This window comes from Heterocephalus glaber, unplaced genomic scaffold, assembly GCF_053883595.1.
Source record: "Heterocephalus glaber isolate CG9 unplaced genomic scaffold, H.glaber_assembly_v1.0 deba00001497, whole genome shotgun sequence".
NCBI lineage: Eukaryota > Metazoa > Chordata > Mammalia > Rodentia > Bathyergidae > Heterocephalus > Heterocephalus glaber.
Genome location: NW_028258320.1, coordinates 4,972,545 through 4,991,085, shown reverse-complemented (window position 1 = coordinate 4,991,085; position 18,541 = coordinate 4,972,545). Strand labels below are relative to the sequence as shown.

Below are 18,541 nucleotides of genomic sequence, written 5' to 3'. Positions count from 1 at the left end.
GCACTTTGCATCTTGTCTTGCAGGTGTGTGCAGCCTCTTCTCACTGTGGTGGCATTTGGTCTGGACCTCAGCGTGGGTGAGGATGTAAAACCCCCCGCTCTGCACATGCGTGGTCCAGGCCAGCAGGAACCCCCAGCCCCGGCCACCCTCACGCACATGTCAGCCGTGGAGTAGTGTGGACATCTCCTCTCAGCTTCTCAGGGTTTCAGTCTTTGGCTTTTCTTCATTTACTTTGTTTTATGGTTTTGTGGCTGGACATTGACAACCAAGTCAGGCACCATGGGGGATCAGCAGTTGTACAAGAGCAACCATGTGACCCACGGTGGTGAGAACCTTTTCTACCAACAGCCACCCCTTGGTGTCCACGGTGGGCTGAACCACAACTATGGGAATTCAGTCGCAGCGGGTGGAATGGATGCCCCTCAAGCTTCGCCCATCTCCCCCCACTTTCCTCAAGATACTCGGGATGGTCTGAGCTTGCCTGTTAGCTCCAAAAACCTTGGCCAAATAGATACCTCGAGACAGGGAGGATGGGGAGGCCACGCAGGACCTGGTAACCATGTCCAGCTCCGTGGCAACCTGACCAACTCCAACATGATGTGGGGGGCGCCGGCCCAGGTGGAGCCAGCTGATGGCTATCAGTACACCTACTCCCAGGCCAGTGAGATCCGGACCCAGAAGCTCACCAGCGGCGTGTTACACAAGCTGGACTCCTTCACCCAGGTGTTTGCCAACCAAAACCTGCGAATCCAGGTCAACAACATGGCCCAGGTGCTGCACACCCAGTCGGCAGTGATGGATGGAGCCCCTGACAGTGCCCTCCGCCAGCTGCTGTCTCAGAAGCCCATGGAGCCCCCAGCAGCTGCTCTGCCCTCCCGCTACCAGCAGGTGCCCCAGCAGCCTCACCCTGGTTTCACAGGTGAGCTGTCCAAGCCGGCCCTGCAGGTCGGGCAGCACCCTGCCCAAGGGCACCTGTATTATGACTACCAGCAGCCCCTGGGCCAGATGCCGATGCAGGGAGGACAGCCGCTGCAGGGCCCCTCGGTGCTGTCCCAGCCCGTGCCACAGATGCAGCACCAGTATTATCCACAGCAGCCACAGCAGCAAGCGGGACAGCAGCGTCTCTCCATGCAGGAAATGCAGCCGCAGCCTCCGCAGCAGCTCACCCGCCCGCCTCAGCCTCAGCCTCAGCAGCTGCCGCGGCAAGGTCCAATGCAGATACCTCAGTATTATCAGCCCCAGCCTATGATGCAACACTTGCAAGAGCAGCAGCAGCCATCGGTGCACCTGCAGCCCCCATCTTATCACAGGGACCCCTACCAGTACACCCCGGAGCAGGCACACGCAGTCCAGCTGATTCAGCTGGGCTCCATGGCCCCCTACTACTACCAGGAGCCCCAACAGCCCTACAGCCATCCCCTCTACCAGCAGAGCCACCTGGCCCAGCACCAGCCGCGTGAAGACAGTCAGCTGAAGACTTACTCCAGCGACAGGCAGGCCCCGGCCCTGCTGAGCTCCCACGGGGACCTGGCACCTCCTGATACCGGAATGGGAGACTCGGCCAACTCGGACCTGACCCGGGTAGGCAGTGCCCTCCCCCACCGCCCTCTCCTGTCCCCCACGAGTGGGATCCATCTCAACAACACGGACCCTCAGCATCCACAGCCGTCTCCCAGTGCCATCTGGCCTCAGGTATTCTCCCTGTGGTGTTTCTCCCCAGTCTCATGGTATGGCAGGGCCAATCCTAATCCTTCCCCCAACCTCCTTCATACACTCACAATGCTAAGCTACCGGTGCCAGATACTGTGCCAGGTACCTGGAAGTCAGAATCAACTTTTTTTTTTTTTTTGGTACCGGGGATCAAACTCGGGTCCTTGCACTTGCAAGGTAGGCGGGGGAACCACTGAGCTAAATCCCCAGCCCCAGAATCAACTTTGATTCAGTCCTTTGCCCAAGGAGCTTATGATCTCAGGAAGGAGATGGTCAAAGAGTGTCCCAAAGTGAGTCACGTGATGATCCAGATCTTGAGTCAGATACCAGGGAACCCCACAGTTAGGTGGGTTTCTCACACCCCCTGCCTGTTGGATCTGTTATCCTCAGTGTATTTCCTGGAAATGGGTCTCCCTTCAGGACTGTTATGACAGCATCTCTCAAAGCATATTGCCCTGAACAGCAGTTCTGCAAAATATTAATGATATTGCTGAGAGGCAGCAGGTTCTGCATAGATCTGGAGATTCTTAATGTGGACCCTGTAGGCCTTTAATAGGCCAATGTGCATTGTGCATACCACAAAAGGGATAGTGCTGCAGAACCTAGGTTGCAAAGTGGATTAGAAGGGTCTGGTACGAGACAGGAGGGAGTGGTGGGGACTGTGGACAAGAGAACAGGGACCCATCTCATTCAAGATGTTTAAAATCAATCCAGCCAAACAAAACATGGCTGACAGCCACATTGACCCTGTGGTCCATGGTTATTAACCCTTGATTGGTTCCCCCAAAGTGGCCACAGACAAGCCTACTAAAGTCTGTGCTGGGTACCATTCGTGCCTTGGCATGGTCAGGTACCATGCTCAGGTGACAACGGGGCCTCGGGCAGGGGGGACCTGAAACTCGAAGTAGATGGTAGAGAAGCCACTAATGGAGTTCAGGGCTGCAGGAGAATTTCCCCTTGGCCTGCTTGTGTCCCGGGCACAGATGTGAGAGAGCCTTTGTGAATATATGAATGAGCTGGAGGGATGTTGTGTCACCTAGCTTTCCTCTCCGTGTCCTGTGTGGGGACAGAGCCTGTTGTGCAGGGTGGGTGTGCCCGGAGAACAAGAAGGAGAGGTGGGAGCCCTTTCCTGTGGGCCTGTGCCTGGCACAGCTCTGGGAGAGGTGTGGTCGTCCCTCCTCAGGGGCAGGGAGGTGAAAGCAGCCGGGTGCAGCAGAGCAGGGCCACAGTGCGCACCAGCAGGGGCACTGGGCCCGGAGCCCTGCTCTTCTCACCGCCTGAAACCCTCCCTCAGAAACTTTCTCTTTCTCTTTCTTCTTCCCTTTGGTGTCCGGCGTGGCTCAACACTAGATGCACCTACCTGATGGGAGAGCCCAGCCAGGGTCCCCTGAGTCAAGGTAGGACAAGGGGCCACTTGGTGGGATTGGGGAGACTAGGGGTTTTCCTGGGTTGTTTCTCATTGTTCATTTCTATTGCAAAGTCAGCTTCTCCAAGTGTGCAGGGGTAATAGTAACAGTGCTGTATTTGGGCACTGAGAGGGTGGTAGGAGCACTGTGTGCCTGGCCCTAGGCGACACTCGAGGGTAGAGCGCTTGCCAGGTATGTGTGAGGCTCTGGGTTCCATCCCCAGCACCTAAAAAAAAATCAAAAACAAAATGTAAGCACTCAATAATTGTTAGCCATCATTATTATCATTTTATAAAAGAAAAAAATGAGACTCAAAGCTGGGCATGGTGGCACACACCTGTAATCCCAGCACTCTAGGAGGCTGAGGCAAGAGGATCACAAATTCAAGCCCAGTTTCAGCAACTTGGTGGCTTGGGGAAAAGTCCAGTCTCAAAAAAAAAAAAAAGGCTAGGAGGCAGCTCAGTGCGAAAGCCTTGGGTTCAATCCCCACTATGAAAGAAAGTGGGAGTGAGGGAAAAGAGAAGGGAGGAAACAGGCTCAGAGAGTTTAAACAGCAGTGTGAGGATTGACTTCAAAGCCCACGTTCTGTCCACTGTCCATTCCTTTGGTTAGTAAGGATTTATTGAATGCCTCCTGTTGCGTGCAGCAGTGCACAGTTGACCTGCTTTCTCATGCATGAGCATGGCAAATAATTAAAGATGTAGGCAGAACCTGAACTGCTGAAACACGCAATCCAGGGGCTGCCCCAAGGGACATCAGACACACTTGTCACTCAGCAACACCTCCCAGGGAGCTGTGCTCCAGCTGACCCCAGAAGGGCAGTGAGCCACAGCGGGGAGAACCCCGGTTCCTAAAGGCCTGGAGGGAAGGAGAATGTGTTTGTTGGGCAACTCTTGTGGGACTTCTATGGGCCACAGAGTGGGGCACTGAATGCATGAAATGTGTTCCTCGGGGTGTTTGGTCTGGGATGACTATTCCCCCTTCTCACTGTGAGTGTCCTCTCCACCTGGCCCTCCCCTGAACAGTGGCCAACCCAAAGGAGTGTTTGGGGAGCAGTTCGATGCCAAGAACAAGCTGACATGCCCCATCTGCCTGAAGGAGTTCAAGAGCCTGCCCGCCCTCAATGGCCACATGCGGTCCCACGGGGGAATGAGGGCCTCCCCCAGCCTCAAACAGGTTAGCAGGCACCCCACCCCACCCCCGTCCCGTCCCGTCCTTCCCAGGCCATGTGCTGCTTGCTTTGCTTTGCCGCCATCAGACACGGGTGACACAGAGGAATGTGAGACTGAAAAGCCTATACTAGGACACTGGGAGAAGCCAGGCCTGAAGCCCCCTCTTCCCTGGCCTTGTGGACAAGGGCCAAAAATGGGTGCTAGAAATCCTTTTAGGGAATCCCAGTCTTCCTCCTGGAGAAGACAGCCAAAGAAAACATGTAAATGCAGTACCCTTTTTAACTTGTGTTGCTTGAAACCCCCCTCCCCCAGCCATGGTCCTTGAGCCTTCAAGGTCAGCAGTTGGTGACCAAGGAAAGCACAAGTAACCGACAGGCTCTCGGCCAGAACCCTCTGCTCACTATTGTGATGGTGTTCAGCTGCAACATCCAGCGTCCCTTAATCACTCTGGATTATCCAGGGCAGCTGTCCAGGTAGCAAACTGTCCATGAGTTTTTGAGTTAGATTAAAATTCTCAGAATTCCTTGCACATTGTTGATCCTAATCTAAATCTAAGGGATTAACTCTGTCCACCAAAATCTTGGATTACCTGGATCTCTCCATCTCCTGGCCATGCCAGATCAAAGAGCTTTGTCTTCATTTCAAACAAACAAACAAACAAAATATGATTTGCATTTTCAGTGTGGTTTCTTAACCTGGATAAAATTGAGGATGGAAACCAGGCATAGTAGTGCACACTTATAATGTCAGCACTCTGAGAGGCTGAGGCAGGAGGATTGCGAACTGGAGCCTAGGATAGGCAATTAGTGACTTAGTGAGACCCTGACTCAAAATAAAAAATAAAAAAGGCTGGGGATGTAGCTCAGTGCAAAAGCCCTGGGTTCAATCCCAGTACCAGAAAAAAAAATTAGAATGGAATGCCTAATTCCATTCGATGCATGTGTGAACTGAGGCCCACAGAATTAGAAGGTCCTACATAAGATCACACACTTTATCTTGACAGACTATAAGTCCATGTCCTTTTCTTTCGAAACAATGACAACTCCAAATTTTAAAAATATTTCAATATGTAAGTGATACATGGTCAAGATGCGTCCATGAGGAAACAGAACGCATGGCCTTGTCTACAACCCATCAGCACCACTCAGGATGGGGACCCAGGTTACAGGAAGGATGTCACCGGCAGTGGTTCTCTGTCACCCACGCCTGATGTCCTGCAACCTTTCAGGAAAAGCGAAATGCATTCCCCTCGGGAGAGCTGCGCTCAGCCCAGGGTCAAAGCTTTCATTGTCTGTGTAGGAGGAAGGAGAGAAGGCCCCGCCGCCTCAGCCCCAGCCTCAGCCCCAGCAGCCACTGCCGCCTCCACCTCCGCCTCCGCCGCAGCTCCCTCCCGAGGCAGAAAGCCTCACACCTATGGTCATGCCCGTGTCTGTCCCTGTCAAGCTTCTCCCGCCCAAGCCCAGCTCTCAGGGGTTCGCCAACAGCATCGCTGCCGCCCCCTCCGCCAGAGACAAGCCGGCCAGCTCTGCATCGGATGACGAGATGCCTGTGCTCGTGAGGATGACCCTCTCTCCCCCACACTCTCCCCAAGGGGCTGCCCCCCGCGCTCCCGCTGTGAGTCGCTGCTCTGCCCCCCTGCCTGGGGCGGGGACATCCCTTTGCTTTCTCAGAGATAGGGACAGTTCTTCCAGGGTCACTGGCCAGAGCTCAGCCATGGCCCAGCCCCCTTGGCCACCTGTCCACTGCCTGCTGCATTCTGGTTACTCTTGCAGGCTGATGGCTTGGCTTGGATTCTGGACACCTCGTGGTGTCCCCAGGTTAGGACAGAGGATGGCTCAGCCAGCTGTCACTGATTCAGCCATACCAGTGATTCAGATGCGGAAGTACTTCTGCTCCGGACATGAACAGCCATTGCCCAGGGTTCCCTAGGACCTCCAGGCCCCTTCAAACATGGCCATCAAACAGGTCACCCCGGCAAAGTGATGTTTATCACTCATTGTTAAATTCTTCTTCCTTGCCTGACTGCCCATCTCACCCCACTCTGCCCTTCCCCGGGGAACCTGTGCCTGCATGGTGGGCTGTATCAGACTCATCCCACCCCACAGCCTCCCGTTTCGATCTTGTTTGTCCTTAGAGAAGAGGCGGCGTAAGGGAAAGTGTGGGCCAGAAGAGGCCAGGGAGGATGATTAAGAGAACCAGAAAAGTCAGGAAGAACCATTTTGGTTCCTGTTGCTATCAAGGACTCAGAAAAGGAGAGACTGATGGGAACCTGGAGAGGAAGAGTCTCACGAGCTGGCAGGAGACCAGTGACAGACAGAGAGGAGCCCACATGCCCAGGTCCCCCTCGGCCCAGGGTGGCGCCTGATGTCCTAGGAGGAACAGTGTCTGCCCCGGGAGAACTCTCAATCAGAGTTCCTAGTCATGCAGGGCCACAGCCCAGGCAGCACACACCCCGCCCCAGACACTCAGGGTGGTAAGAGAAAGATGAGAGCAGAGGAAAGAGAGAGGAGAGGATCTAGAAAGAACCCTTGAATTCTAGCCTCAGCTGTGCCCCTAGCCAGGTGGGACGAAGACAGCTGAGATGCTCCCCCCTCCAGCCTCCCTTTCCTCCCTTTCCCTGAGGCCTGGACTCCTCTGTGGTGGGAGCTGTAAAGGGCTCGACTCCTGGCCCGGCCCCAGAGTCTAGCTGCCCCCTGGGGAGACCCTATGATGGCACCTGTCCCGTGGACATTCGGAGTGCTGTCTGCCCAGGTAGCTCACAGCCTCACCAGCAGGATCAGGCAATCTTGTGAGGAGCTGGAGGAACAGGACTCAAGGGCACAGGAGGGAGAGCCCAGAGGGGCTGTGGCCCCTGGGCTTAGCAGTCAAGTTTGCAGGACACAGGATCCTGTGAGGCACCTGTGCCTGGATGGCCATCAGGGACCTGGAGCAGCTTAACTTTAAGGGCTGCACCCTACAGGGCATTGCCTCCTTCCCCCACCTCGGCTTCTCCCCCACCTCGGCCTCTCTTCCCCACCTCGGCCTCTCCCACTTCAGCCTCTCTTCCCCACTTCGGCCTCTCCCACCTCTGCCTCTCTCTCCACCACAAGGGCCCTGAGCTGCGGGCCTCAGGTGGGCGTCACGTGGGTATGTGTGCTGTCACGTGGCCGCCCTTCCCGTCGACCCCCGCGAGGCCCCTGGCTGAGCAGCACACTGACCCAGTGTCCCGTGGCCTCAGCAGCGCCCCTGCGTGTCTTGGTGTCTGTCACGCGCGAGGCAGGTGTCACCAGACCAAGTGGTGACAGGGAGGCAACCGAGAGGTGCGGGCCCACACTAGGATCCCTGTGCCTTTCCAAGGGCGCGGGTCCCCTCAGCGGGGCTCCTGTCACTCAGGTGTGGCGACAGTAGAGGAACCCAAAGCCGCGCCCCAAACCCGGGCGGGGCGGGGGGCGGCTCTGTTCCCACCCGAACCCTGGGGACAGCGGCCCCGTGGAACCCGCACTCTCCCCACAGGACGCGCCCCGGAGGCCGCCGCGCGCCGAAGAGCCCCGCGCCACTGAGAGGAGGAAGCCGCGGCCCCGGCCCGAGCCGCTCTTCATCCCGCCGCCGCCCGCCTGCGCCCCAGGGCCCGTTGTGGGTGCCACCGCCACGCTCTTCCAGAGCCAGCTGCGCTCGCCACGCGTCCTCGGGGACCCGCTGCTCCTGGCCCCCGCGCGCGACCGCGAGCCCCCGCCCTACACACCGCCGCCCATGCTGAGCCCGGCGCGCCAGGGCTCGGGGCTCTTCAGCAGCGTGCTCCTGGGTGGCCACCTGGGCGGCCCGGGGGCGCCCCCGGCCCTGCCGCGCACCCCGCTCACGCCCACGCCGCGCGTGCTGCTCTGCCGCCTCAGTGAGTGGCCAGGACGCGGGGGGGTGGGAGGTTCCCAGCCACCCACCGGCAGGCTGGCTTTCGTCGGGTATCTAGGGGTAGCAGGTGCAGACCGCTGCGCAGAAACAGAGCTGGTTCTCAGCCTTAAGGAATCCCAGGGACAGGGTGGAGCCTGCTCTCGATATCTAAAATATCTAAGATGCGTTGGTAACACTCCCAAGAAATGCATTTAGAGGGCCGGGGATTTAGCTCAGTGGCACGGCGCCTGCCTGGAAAGCAAAAGATCCTGAGTTTGAGCCCCGGTACTGAAAAAAAAAGAAATGCCGGGGTATATTCAGGCCTTGACGTTTTAGCGTGCTTCCTAAAAATCCAGCATGAAACTTGGGCCTGGTGGTGCTGAAGTCTTGTACTTCCAGCTCTCAGGAGGTTGAGGCAGGAGGATCTCGAGTGTGATCAGCTTATTCAGACCCTATTTCCAATTTTTCTTTAAAATAATAAAAATAAAAGAGCTGGAGATGGAGCTCAATGTAAAGTCCCTGGGTTCAGTCCCCAGCACTGCCAAAAATAAAATAAAAATTTTAAAAATTCAAGCTTGAGCTCATGCTTGGAAAATTAAGGCAGGAGGATTTCAAGTTCAAGGCCAGCCTAAGCAACTTAACAAAACGTCTTTTTTGTTTTGCTTTGGTTTGGTTTGGTTTGAGACAGGGTCTTGCTCTGTAGTTCAGGCTGGCCTTGAGCTCACTATGTAGCCCAGGCTGCAGGCTGCCTTTGAACTCGTGTGATCCTCCTGCCTCACCCTCCCAAGTGCTGGGATTACAGATGTACACCACCACACCTGGCTGACCCCATCTTAAAATAAATAAAAAATAAATATCATGAGGAACCTATATCCAGGATCTCTTTCTGCATAGAAACCATATAGCATGGCAGGCCAGCATGAGGCAACTGGCTTCTCACCCTGTGTGAGAAATGGGTGCCCTAAGCTATTTAGCACCAGGCTGCGTCCCTCTCTCTGGGGACCGAGATGGATTGGGGAGGAAAGGAGGCTGCCCATTTGTTTTAGTTTCTTCAGCGCCCCTTCCCTGTTGGCCAGTGATCTGTGGTTTTTGTGTTTCAGACAGCATTGATGGCAACAATGTGACGGTCACCCCAGGGCCTGGAGAGCAGACTGTGGATGTTGAACCGTAAGGAGAAGCCAATTACTCTTTAGGACAGAAGCCTCAGCTCAGGGTGGGATTGGGAGCTTTGAAAAAGATAGTTCTTGGGGCGGGGATTTAGCTCAGTGGTTCTGCTGCCTGCCTTGCAAGCGGAAGGACCCGAGTTCGATCCCCAGTACCAAAAAAAAGAGAAGAAAAAGACAGTTCTTGTGTAGTCAGTGGCTGCAGAGAGAGAAGTTATAGAAATTGTAGGGTCACCATGTCTCTTGAGTATTTTTGTTTCCCTCTAATGTCTTATATTTTAAGGTCTTGGCTAAATCCTAAATCCATAGTAAAAGCCCTGGATGCAGAGAACCTAGCATCCCCTTCTCTTGTCCCACAAGCCAGCCTGTGTGGGCTATGTGATTTCACATCCCTGGTGGCAGTGAGGCATCTGTCTTGGGTTGCCCAACTCTAAGAGGCTCCTTGCTGGGCATGGTGGCACACACCACTTAGGAGGCTGAGGCAGTAGGATTTTCCCAAATTCAAGACCAGCCTGGGCCTACCTAGTGAGTTCAAAGCCAGTCTGGATTACACACCAAGACTCTGTCTCCAAAAAGAGAGAGAGAGATATGTCTGAATGCCCTTGTTGCCCCATCTGCTCTGTCAGATTCTTGGCCAGTCTTCCTTGAATCATGTGTGAGTACTGGGAGGTATAGTAGCCCCCCTTTTCTGTAAGGGATATGTTCCAAGACCTTCAGTGGACTCCTAGAACCTGGAGTAGTACCAAACCCTGTGTACAAGCACTCAATGCCCCTGTAGTTTTATCTGATAACCAAGAGAGCCATCGATAACAGATGGGCATCATATACAGCCTGGATACTCTGGACAAAGAGATGATTCACACATGGGCAGGACAGAACGAGTTGACCTGAGATTTCATTATGCTACCCAGAATGACAATTTAAAATGTATGACTGTTTATTTCTGGAGCTTTCCATTTAATATTTTTGGACCTCATTTGACCATAGATAACAAGCCATAGAAAGCAGAACTGCAGATAAGGAGACACTGCTGTGTTATGGAAAGGAAAAGTGGCTCTTTACATGGGTAAGGACAGAGAGGCTAGGTGGCAGAGTACTAAATGTACTGATTCAGGAATCAGAAAACCATTTTGGGGATGATGGTGTACATGTATAATCTCAGTCCTTAGGAGGCTGAGGCAGGAGCATCACCACAAGTTAGAGGCCAGTCTGAACTACGTAGTGATACTCTGTCTGGTAAAAATAAACACTTCATATTTGGGGGTGTTTCCCCCCCTGGTTACATGGTACCATGAGTGATGCTCTGCACAGCTGTTCTTTTGGAATTAGCCACCTGTCCACACCAGATACAGGGAATGTAATGGCCCGGGCTAGCTGCTCCCCACAACACTCCCCCTGTCTTAGAGCTGTTGCTTATCTCAGTGAAAAACCTGTGCCTGGAATCTTAGGGTCAGACTGTGAGGAAATGCCCCTGTGTTCTTCTTGTAGAAGGAACTAGTTTCCTCCTTTTGCAAGTTCCTGACAGTTGACCTTGGCCTAAGCAATCAAACTGAAGACCACATGGTTTTTTGGGGGGTTTTTTTCTTTTTGTTAAAGACGCATCAACATTGGGTTGAAATTTCAAGCTGAGATCCCAGAACTCCAAGATGTCTCTGCCCTGGCCCAGGACACACACAAAGCCACACTAGTATGGAAACCTTTACCAGAGCTGGAAAACCAAGACCTCCAGCAACAAGGTATTGGCCCATGGGAGGAGCTGGGCAGGTGGCCAAGGCTTGCTTCTCTCCCTGGGACTTCTGGCTCCAGGACTGGTGGTGTTTTCCATTATACTGAGCTCTCTCTGATGCAGTGGCTTCTCCTTGTTCCCAACAGTGGAAAATCTTCTAAATTTGTGCTGTTCAAGTGCATTGCCAGGTGGAGGAACCAATTCTGAATTTGCTTTGCACTCTCTCTTCGAGGCCAGAGGTGATGTGATGGTAAGGAGCCATGGAAAGGATGCTTCATGGTGGGGGTCTATACTCTTCATACCAGAATCCTGTAGAGTGCTTTCCAAAGTGTCTGTACCACCCCATGCACCGTGCAACTAATTCCTGAAGTCCATGGCTGGTCAGCACATGCCACGTTTGTTCCTCATTTCAATGAGTAGGTCAAGACTTAATAGCCTAAACAAAGTCTTTGCAAATAGGGAAGGGTGGAGGGGGTGAAGGGAAGGCAGGGGAAGGGGAAAAAAAATAAGAACCAAGATACTCATGTAATGGTGTAAGATCCCAATGATGAATGTAACTGTATTTTATACCTAAAATGTACCAATAAACTTAATGGGGAGAAAAAAAGACTTAATAGCCTGTGGGCCAGGGATTTAGCTCAGTGGTTTTGCTGCCTGCTATGCAAGTGCAAGGACCTGAGTTTGATCCCCGGTTCCAAAAAAAAAAATGAAGACCTAATAGCCTGTAGAAAAGCATCTCCAGTTGGACTTCTCCTTATACGTCTCCTCCTGGTTTATAATTGTGGGCACATCTGTCCTAGGAAATTAGTTCTTTTTCTTCTGTTTGGTATTTCACATCAGAAAACTGAGTCTCCAGTGATGGAGGTAGGAAGTTTTCCTGAAACAAGAGTTGGCCTAAAGCAGCCTGGCACACTGCTGATAGTCCACCCAACTATGGAAATCACCCACGGTTGGATGTTTACAGGCCTCTCTTCTTTTCTAACTCAAAGGAAGTGTTTACTGTACACCAACTGGTTCCATTCTTTTACTTTTAACATAGTTCTGCACATGTCCCCAAACCAGAGCCATGGTACCCTCTTCCCAGAACCACACCTGACCATTCGCCTGCTCAGCCTGGACTTCTGGCCAGATTACTCCATCACTAACCTCAGCTTCCCCTTTGTGTAAATACATGGTTCTTCCTGGTACTAGACCCAGTCTCCTGCCTTTAGATTTTGTGAAAATAAACAATTGGCCCAATACTCCAATACCCTTCAAGTATCATCTAGAATGTTGTGGAACTTCTCTTAACCCTTGGAGATCAGTGTTTCAGAATAGCACTTCTCAGACTTTTAATGTACATACAAGTCAGCTAGGGGATCTTGTTAAAATGCTTCTTCTGATTCAGCAGGTGTGGGCGGGGCCAAGAATCTGCCTGTCTTAATTGGCTCCCAGGGGATGATGGCACCACAGGTCTGTGGACCACACTTGAAATAGCAAGGTTAGATTCTTGGCTTTGCTCTGCCTCTAAGCAATCTACTGCTCAACTCTATCTGCAGCATTTTTTAAAAATCCAAGGTGGCTGATGGAGGCATATTTGAAAGGGTTGAGTTAGTGAGGCTCTGTGGAAGGACAAGGCGTGGTGGAGTTATTACTAACACAGCTGTTTATGTTCAGTTGTAATGAGACATAATTTTTCTGTAAAACAGTTACAAATCACCCACTCGTTCCTGGATTCCTTCCCCAGAGACTCAGCCTCCACTCACAGGAGGCCCTCATCAAGGCAGGAGTATGTTAGCTTTTTATCACTGTGACAAAATAGCTGAATGAACCTAAAGGAGAAAAGATTTATTTTTGGCTCAGAGTTTCCAAGGTTCTAGGCCTTGGTCAGCTGTGACTGCGGTGTTTCTGGGTCTGTGATGAGGCAGAGGATCATGGCAGAAGGGTGCAGCAGGGCAAGGCTGCTCACCTCATGGCAACTGGAAGTAGAGAGAGGAAGAGCCAAAGAGCCTGTGTTATGGGCTTCCTCCTTCTGCTTTTGTTCCACCTGTATCCCCACCCTTTTGGATGGTGCCATCCATATTTAGGGCAGGTCTTCCCCATCCATTTGCTGTCCCACTTGCCAGTCATCTCCGGGAGTGCCCTCACAGACACAACTAGAGAAGTGTGCATTGCTGCTTTCCTAGGCATTCCTCCATCCAATCAAGTTGACAGGATTAACCATTAGAAGGAGTCAGGTCTCAGTCACCACTGTGTTTTCACTGACACAACCAACTGGCTTCAGGCATGGACTGGGGAGGGTGTGAGAACCATGGGTACTGTTGGGTGCTGAACCGAAAGGAAGCCTACTTAGGGTGGTCTCCGTCTGGCTTTCTTTCCCATGCCTGAGCCCCCAGGATTCCCCCTTTGGATAGATGACCTCCCTAGGACACACAGACCTCTTACTGACACTTGCCTTTGTTTCTTCTCTATCTACAGGCAACTCTGGAAATGCTGCTGCTGGAGAAGCCAGTCAGGTTAAAATGTCATCCTTTAGCAAATTACCACTATGCCGGTAGGTTGCCAGGAATCCTTATGCCCTGTTACTTCTTGAGAGCAGGCTGCTTGCATGTCTGGCTGTGTTCCTTCTCAATAACAGAAAACACTGGTTCTGTCCTAATCATCACTTGTGACCAAGGCCTTCTAGGGCATAACTGGTGGGTGCATTTGTGTCTGTTGCCCCACTGTTGAGTTTTGTCTGGTGACCTCCTGCCCTCGTGGGTGTGCTGAGGCCTGGGTGATAGTGGATGGTGCCTGCATAAGTGGCAGTAAGACCTGTGCATTGGAGGAAAGAGCCACAGAGGGTACAACACAGAGTGACAACAATGAACAGCTCCCATGTCTTTGGCATTGGTAGAGGTGGATATGGATCTTGACTACACTCCTTGGCCTTCTGCATCCTTTTTTTTTTTTTTTCCACTGTGAAATAAGGCTTGTATTCTACTCCTTGCAGGGATTTTGTGAAGATGATAGGTAGTATATGGAGGCCAATGCCTGGCACATCCCATTGTTATTCATCTATTCAGTTGTTACTGTGTGTACAAGGCAAGCACTTTACCACTGAGCCACATGCCTAGGCCTACTGTGTATACAAGGGACTGCTAAGCACTAACATGCAACAGTGGCTATGACAGACGAGGACAGTGTTCTGCCTACAGCTTGGAGTCTAGGGAGGCGGTTATTAAACTCAGAGTGGGAGAAAGACTTCATGCACGAGAGTCTGACAAGCGTGTGGATTATGATAGCACTACCAGTAAGAGGGAAGTGGAAGGCACCTTTGAGATTTGGATGGAGTGAGAAGCATGAAAAGAGAGGGAAACAGGTTGGGAAGCCCGAGAGGAAACGAATGAAGCTGAGGTCAATGTTTCATTTCCATTAACTCTGGCGAGCCTGCCCACTCTGAGGTCTCCACAATCCTGCTGGGTTCTCTGTTTCAGAGGGGCTGAATCCCCCAATGCTTCTTGACTTTTAATCATTTGAGGGTTTCTTTGGTACCTTGGGGAGACCCTCCCTAGGTAGGTGCTGGATCTGCTCCTTGTCTAAGTGACTAGATGTGGCCAAAAGTGAGAGCTTCTTTATAGAACCTGGAGAGTTCACCGCTTGCCTTATTCAACATGCTCCTGTTCACTCATAAGGAAGCTTTCCTGACTGTCACCACCAGGTAGAAAGGCCTTGAAGCCACTCACTAAGCATACCACACTGTGGGTCACTCTCGGTAACTAGAACTAAGCAAGCACAGAATGGACAATGGAATAAGAAATCAACGGGCTGGGCCAGGGATTTAGCTCAGTGGTTACGCCGCTTGTCTCACAAGCACAGGGTCCCAAGTTCGATCTCCAGTACCAAAAAAAAAAAAGTAAATCAGTGGACCAGTGGCCTAAAGGAGCCAATTTTGTAATGTATTCTCTATCATTTCCTGCTTGGGTCTGTCCCAAGAGTGGGTAGGCAGATGTGGGAATTCTCTTTAATCTGCCATGAACAGTTGCATCCTCTCTTAATTCCCAGCATCATCTGCTGCCCATTAAACCTGACCCTCCTGTTCCCTGTCCCAAGCTTCTCTGTATAGTAAGTGGGACAGTGGGCTGGCTAAAAGGAGCTTTTTGCCATGGGCTAGGAGATGAGGTGGCTGGGGTGGCCAGGACCTTGGGGTTGGTCACATCCAGCTGTGAGCAGCTTCACCTGGGACACAATTTCCCTTAGTTCTTCCATTGTGCCAAACAAGTATGATTATTTTTATGTGTATTATGACATAAAAAAGACTGGAGAGCTATGGACTAGAAGCCCCATACAACTCCAAGCAAAACAAAACAAAAATACCAATATATTACCAAGGAACTGGAGAGTCCTAAGCTCTGTTAAAGTAAATTGGTCTTTTGGGCTTCAGGGTTCCTACCTAAGCCCTTACCCATCCCCTGCTGTTTTCCTCCCAGACAGACCAGGAAATTCTCTTGCTTTCTGGAATCATTTCATCCCTGAGGGATCAGAGGTGGAGCTGAGGTATGAAGAGTTAGCACCTCCAGGAAAAGAATGCTCACTTGTGTGTTCCAATCACTTTGCTTTCTCCAGGGAGTGAGTGAAGACAAGGCTTCAGAGAATCTTCTAGAATTATGAGCAGAAAGGACAGAGGTCACTGGTCTTTAAAGTCTGACCCAACTCCATGCTCTTAGCTCCCTTCTAAGCCACAGAAGAGGCAGCAGAGGCCACCCTAGCACCTGTCCAGGCTATCAGCTACCGCCTCCTGACCCCCTTATTAGGATCCTGGGTGTCAGTGAATCCTACCTGTTGTGGCCCCAGCCTGCCTCGGTCTCTGTGCCAAGATCCATGAGGAGCTCCAGTAGGGCCGTCCACTCCGTTCCAGCCTCATTGTGAAGGGTCTTCGGAAACCCCATAGGCTTCCAGCTCTGTGGCTGTGGGGATATCACAGGAAGCCACCACCTCCTGGCCCTGGGTTGACACCTTAGGCTGCCACTTGTCTAGAAAAGAGGTAGATCTGCTGGGTGAATCTTTCCCCTGGAGGGAGGGCAGCAGACTGGGCTCAGGGAGAGGGCTGAAGTGTGGTGGAAAAGAGACACAAGCCTCTGGAAACCGCTTCCTTCCTTTACTCATTACCTTCTCTTCCTGCTGCACCCTGAGCAGTTCCATGGGAAAAGGAAAGTGACCAATGCTGGGAGCCAGAAGAGACATGCTAAGGGGTGAAGGGCCAGTGGATGGGCAGCTTCTCAATCTGAGGGCTGCTTGCCCAGGCCCCATGAACCTGTACAACATCCTCAGAGGAAGGTGCTGCCTCCCTGGCTCCCTGCACTCAGTTCGAGCCAGGCTGCATGGTCCCTCAGCACCCTCCCCCCTATGTGGCTGACAGTTGCCTGCAGTGGTTCCCAACTTACACCTGCATTGGCTGTGGAAGGGTAGGGCAAGTCTGGTCAGGGTGGGGATGTGCCTCCTTGTCATTGGACAACTTTTGGCATCCTCAGTTTCTCCACTGAACTGGCCATTCTGCAGGTGGGCACAGAGTGAGGGGTGTTAAATTTGGGCCCTGGCTTCTTGGCAAGGGTTCAGCAGAGACTTTTGTCAGCTCCCACCATAGTCGAGGCTCTCAGTGGTCCTGGAACTGAGGGAAGCTCAGAGGAAGCACATGCTCCATGGGGGAAAGCCTGGTCTCTGCCTTAGAAGCTGGGCTAGTATGATGAGGGGGCAGAGTTACATACTCAGGAGAATACTTTTCAAGAAACACAGCTGTGATTTCACTTTCCAGGCACACTTGGCCTATATCTTTAGTTGGACACTGCTGTTTTGCTCTCTTGCTTTTTTGCCTTCCCTGACACAGCTCTTGTTTAAAAAAGGGGGGAGGGGGTTAGCTTAATGGTTCTGCCGCCTGCCTTGCAGGTGCAAGGACCAGAGTTCAATCCTCGGTACCAAAAAAAAAGTTTAGTGGACAAGTTCAAAATATGAATTTAGATTGAGGCCTCCCTCTTTTTTGCCCCAGAGGTAACTTTGGTGGCAACCTGTTTCACCCTGCACCTCCAAAAGAATTACTCAGCTTTCACCCACTCTGGAAAATCCTTTGTAGAAGTGAAGCTCTGGTACAGAAACAGCCCTCCTTTTTCTGTAATGAACCTGTCTTTCTGGGCTAACTACAACAATAACATTAATAAAAGTGTTTTTTTTTTAATCCTGAAAGGAACACAGAAAGGCCTTCTAAAAGATACTATGCCCAAACTTTCTGTTCCCCCTCCGTGTCCCTTTTTAATTGGTTGAGTTCACTGTAGATTGCCCCCAAATTAACTACAGTCCAGAGCTTGTTTCCCAGCAACCGAAGCACAGAGCATTTTTCCTCTGGATACTGTTCCAGCACCAGTTTCATCCAGTTAATTAGGCTCTTTGTCATTAGCCTTAATCCGCTTGTTAGGGGCCCCTGCTGATAATAGCCCAATAGCCAGGAATCCCAGGTGGAACAAATGAGGCTGGGGGGATGTCAGCCCACTGGCCCTGCATGCCTGCTGAGTGGGCAGCAGGGATCTTACCCAGAAAGTGAGGGCAGTGGGAGGACAGAAGGAGAGGGGAGGATTTGCGACAGCCCCATGCCTCGGTTTTGCATTTTATCTTGGATTTTGTCCAAGATACAGAATCCAAGAGCTGGCACAGAAGCTTGTCTGAGAATGAGAGAAGTGAGTTCCTTACCCGATAGACTGCAAAGAAAGAGTTGCCTGAGCCTTTCCTTGGCGTCGGATTCCAGGCAGCAGGAGTTGCTGGCTGTGGCATTGAAACAAGGGGAGCAGGCACAGGAACCAGCCAGCTTCACAGGGGCCATTGGGTTCACACCAGAAGGGCAGCATGTGGCCCAAGGGCTTGGGCTAATTTGGAATCTGCTATCCAAGTGGCCAGCAAAGATCCAGAGCATCTATTGATCCCCTACTGGGTGACAGTCACCATCCCCATGCCATGGATGAGGAAACTAAAACTCAGAAAAGTTAAGTGACTTGCCTGCAGTCACAGAAGGAGTAAAAGGGAGAACCACATTCACAGCCTAAGGTTTCCTGACTAATGTCACCCTTTTAAAAATCATAGTACAGTGGTATTATTTGGGAAGGGCACATTCAGATGTCACTGATCTGTACTAGGCTCCAGCTTGGGAATTCAGTCCAGCAGCCCAGGGGTGGAGTCTCAGCCCCTGTGGGCAGTCCTGAGACAGGAGGTCAGCTCCAGGGTGAGTGGGAAAGGATCTGGTGTCTCACCTGGCCTTTGCCCCTCACTCTTTGGACTCCATGTTGGACACACACTTGGACAAACTGCTGTCGCTTACACTAAAGCACACATCGCAAGACTCCTCAGGGAGCTGTCTCTTCCTCTCTAGGGCCGAGCTCCCTACCCCAGGCCCTGCTGCCTCAGAGGGAGAGGACAGCACAGAGTGGAAGGGGAGCGCGCAACTCACCCTTCTGCAGTTGTGCAGAGAACACATCCTGGGAAGTGGAAGATCCCATCACA

At 52.1% G+C, this 18,541-nt stretch overlaps 1 protein-coding gene across 24 annotated transcripts in view; it reads left to right on the top strand.

Annotated features, from left to right (window-relative positions):
- Trerf1 (transcriptional regulating factor 1) overlaps positions 1 to 18,541 on the top strand; it is a 187,594-nt gene that overhangs the window by 147,965 nt on the left and 21,088 nt on the right. For 18 of the 24 annotated variants that reach the window (XM_087184556.1, XM_087184554.1, XM_087184559.1 and 15 more), the window contains 9 exons: positions 24 to 1,692; positions 3,061 to 3,107; positions 4,142 to 4,292; positions 5,588 to 5,902; positions 7,781 to 8,156; positions 9,253 to 9,319; positions 10,912 to 11,051; positions 11,188 to 11,291; positions 13,499 to 13,574. In XM_087184556.1, coding sequence (XP_087040682.1) covers positions 280 to 1,692; positions 3,061 to 3,107; positions 4,142 to 4,292; positions 5,588 to 5,902; positions 7,781 to 8,156; positions 9,253 to 9,319; positions 10,912 to 11,051; positions 11,188 to 11,291; positions 13,499 to 13,574 — 2,689 coding nt within the window. In that variant the 5' untranslated portion in view covers positions 24 to 279. The remainder of the gene's footprint in view (positions 1 to 23; positions 1,693 to 3,060; positions 3,108 to 4,141; positions 4,293 to 5,587; positions 5,903 to 7,780; positions 8,157 to 9,252; positions 9,320 to 10,911; positions 11,052 to 11,187; positions 11,292 to 13,498; positions 13,575 to 18,541) is intronic. The other 6 variants (XM_087184563.1, XM_004846572.4, XM_087184566.1 and 3 more) reach the window with 4 other exon arrangements.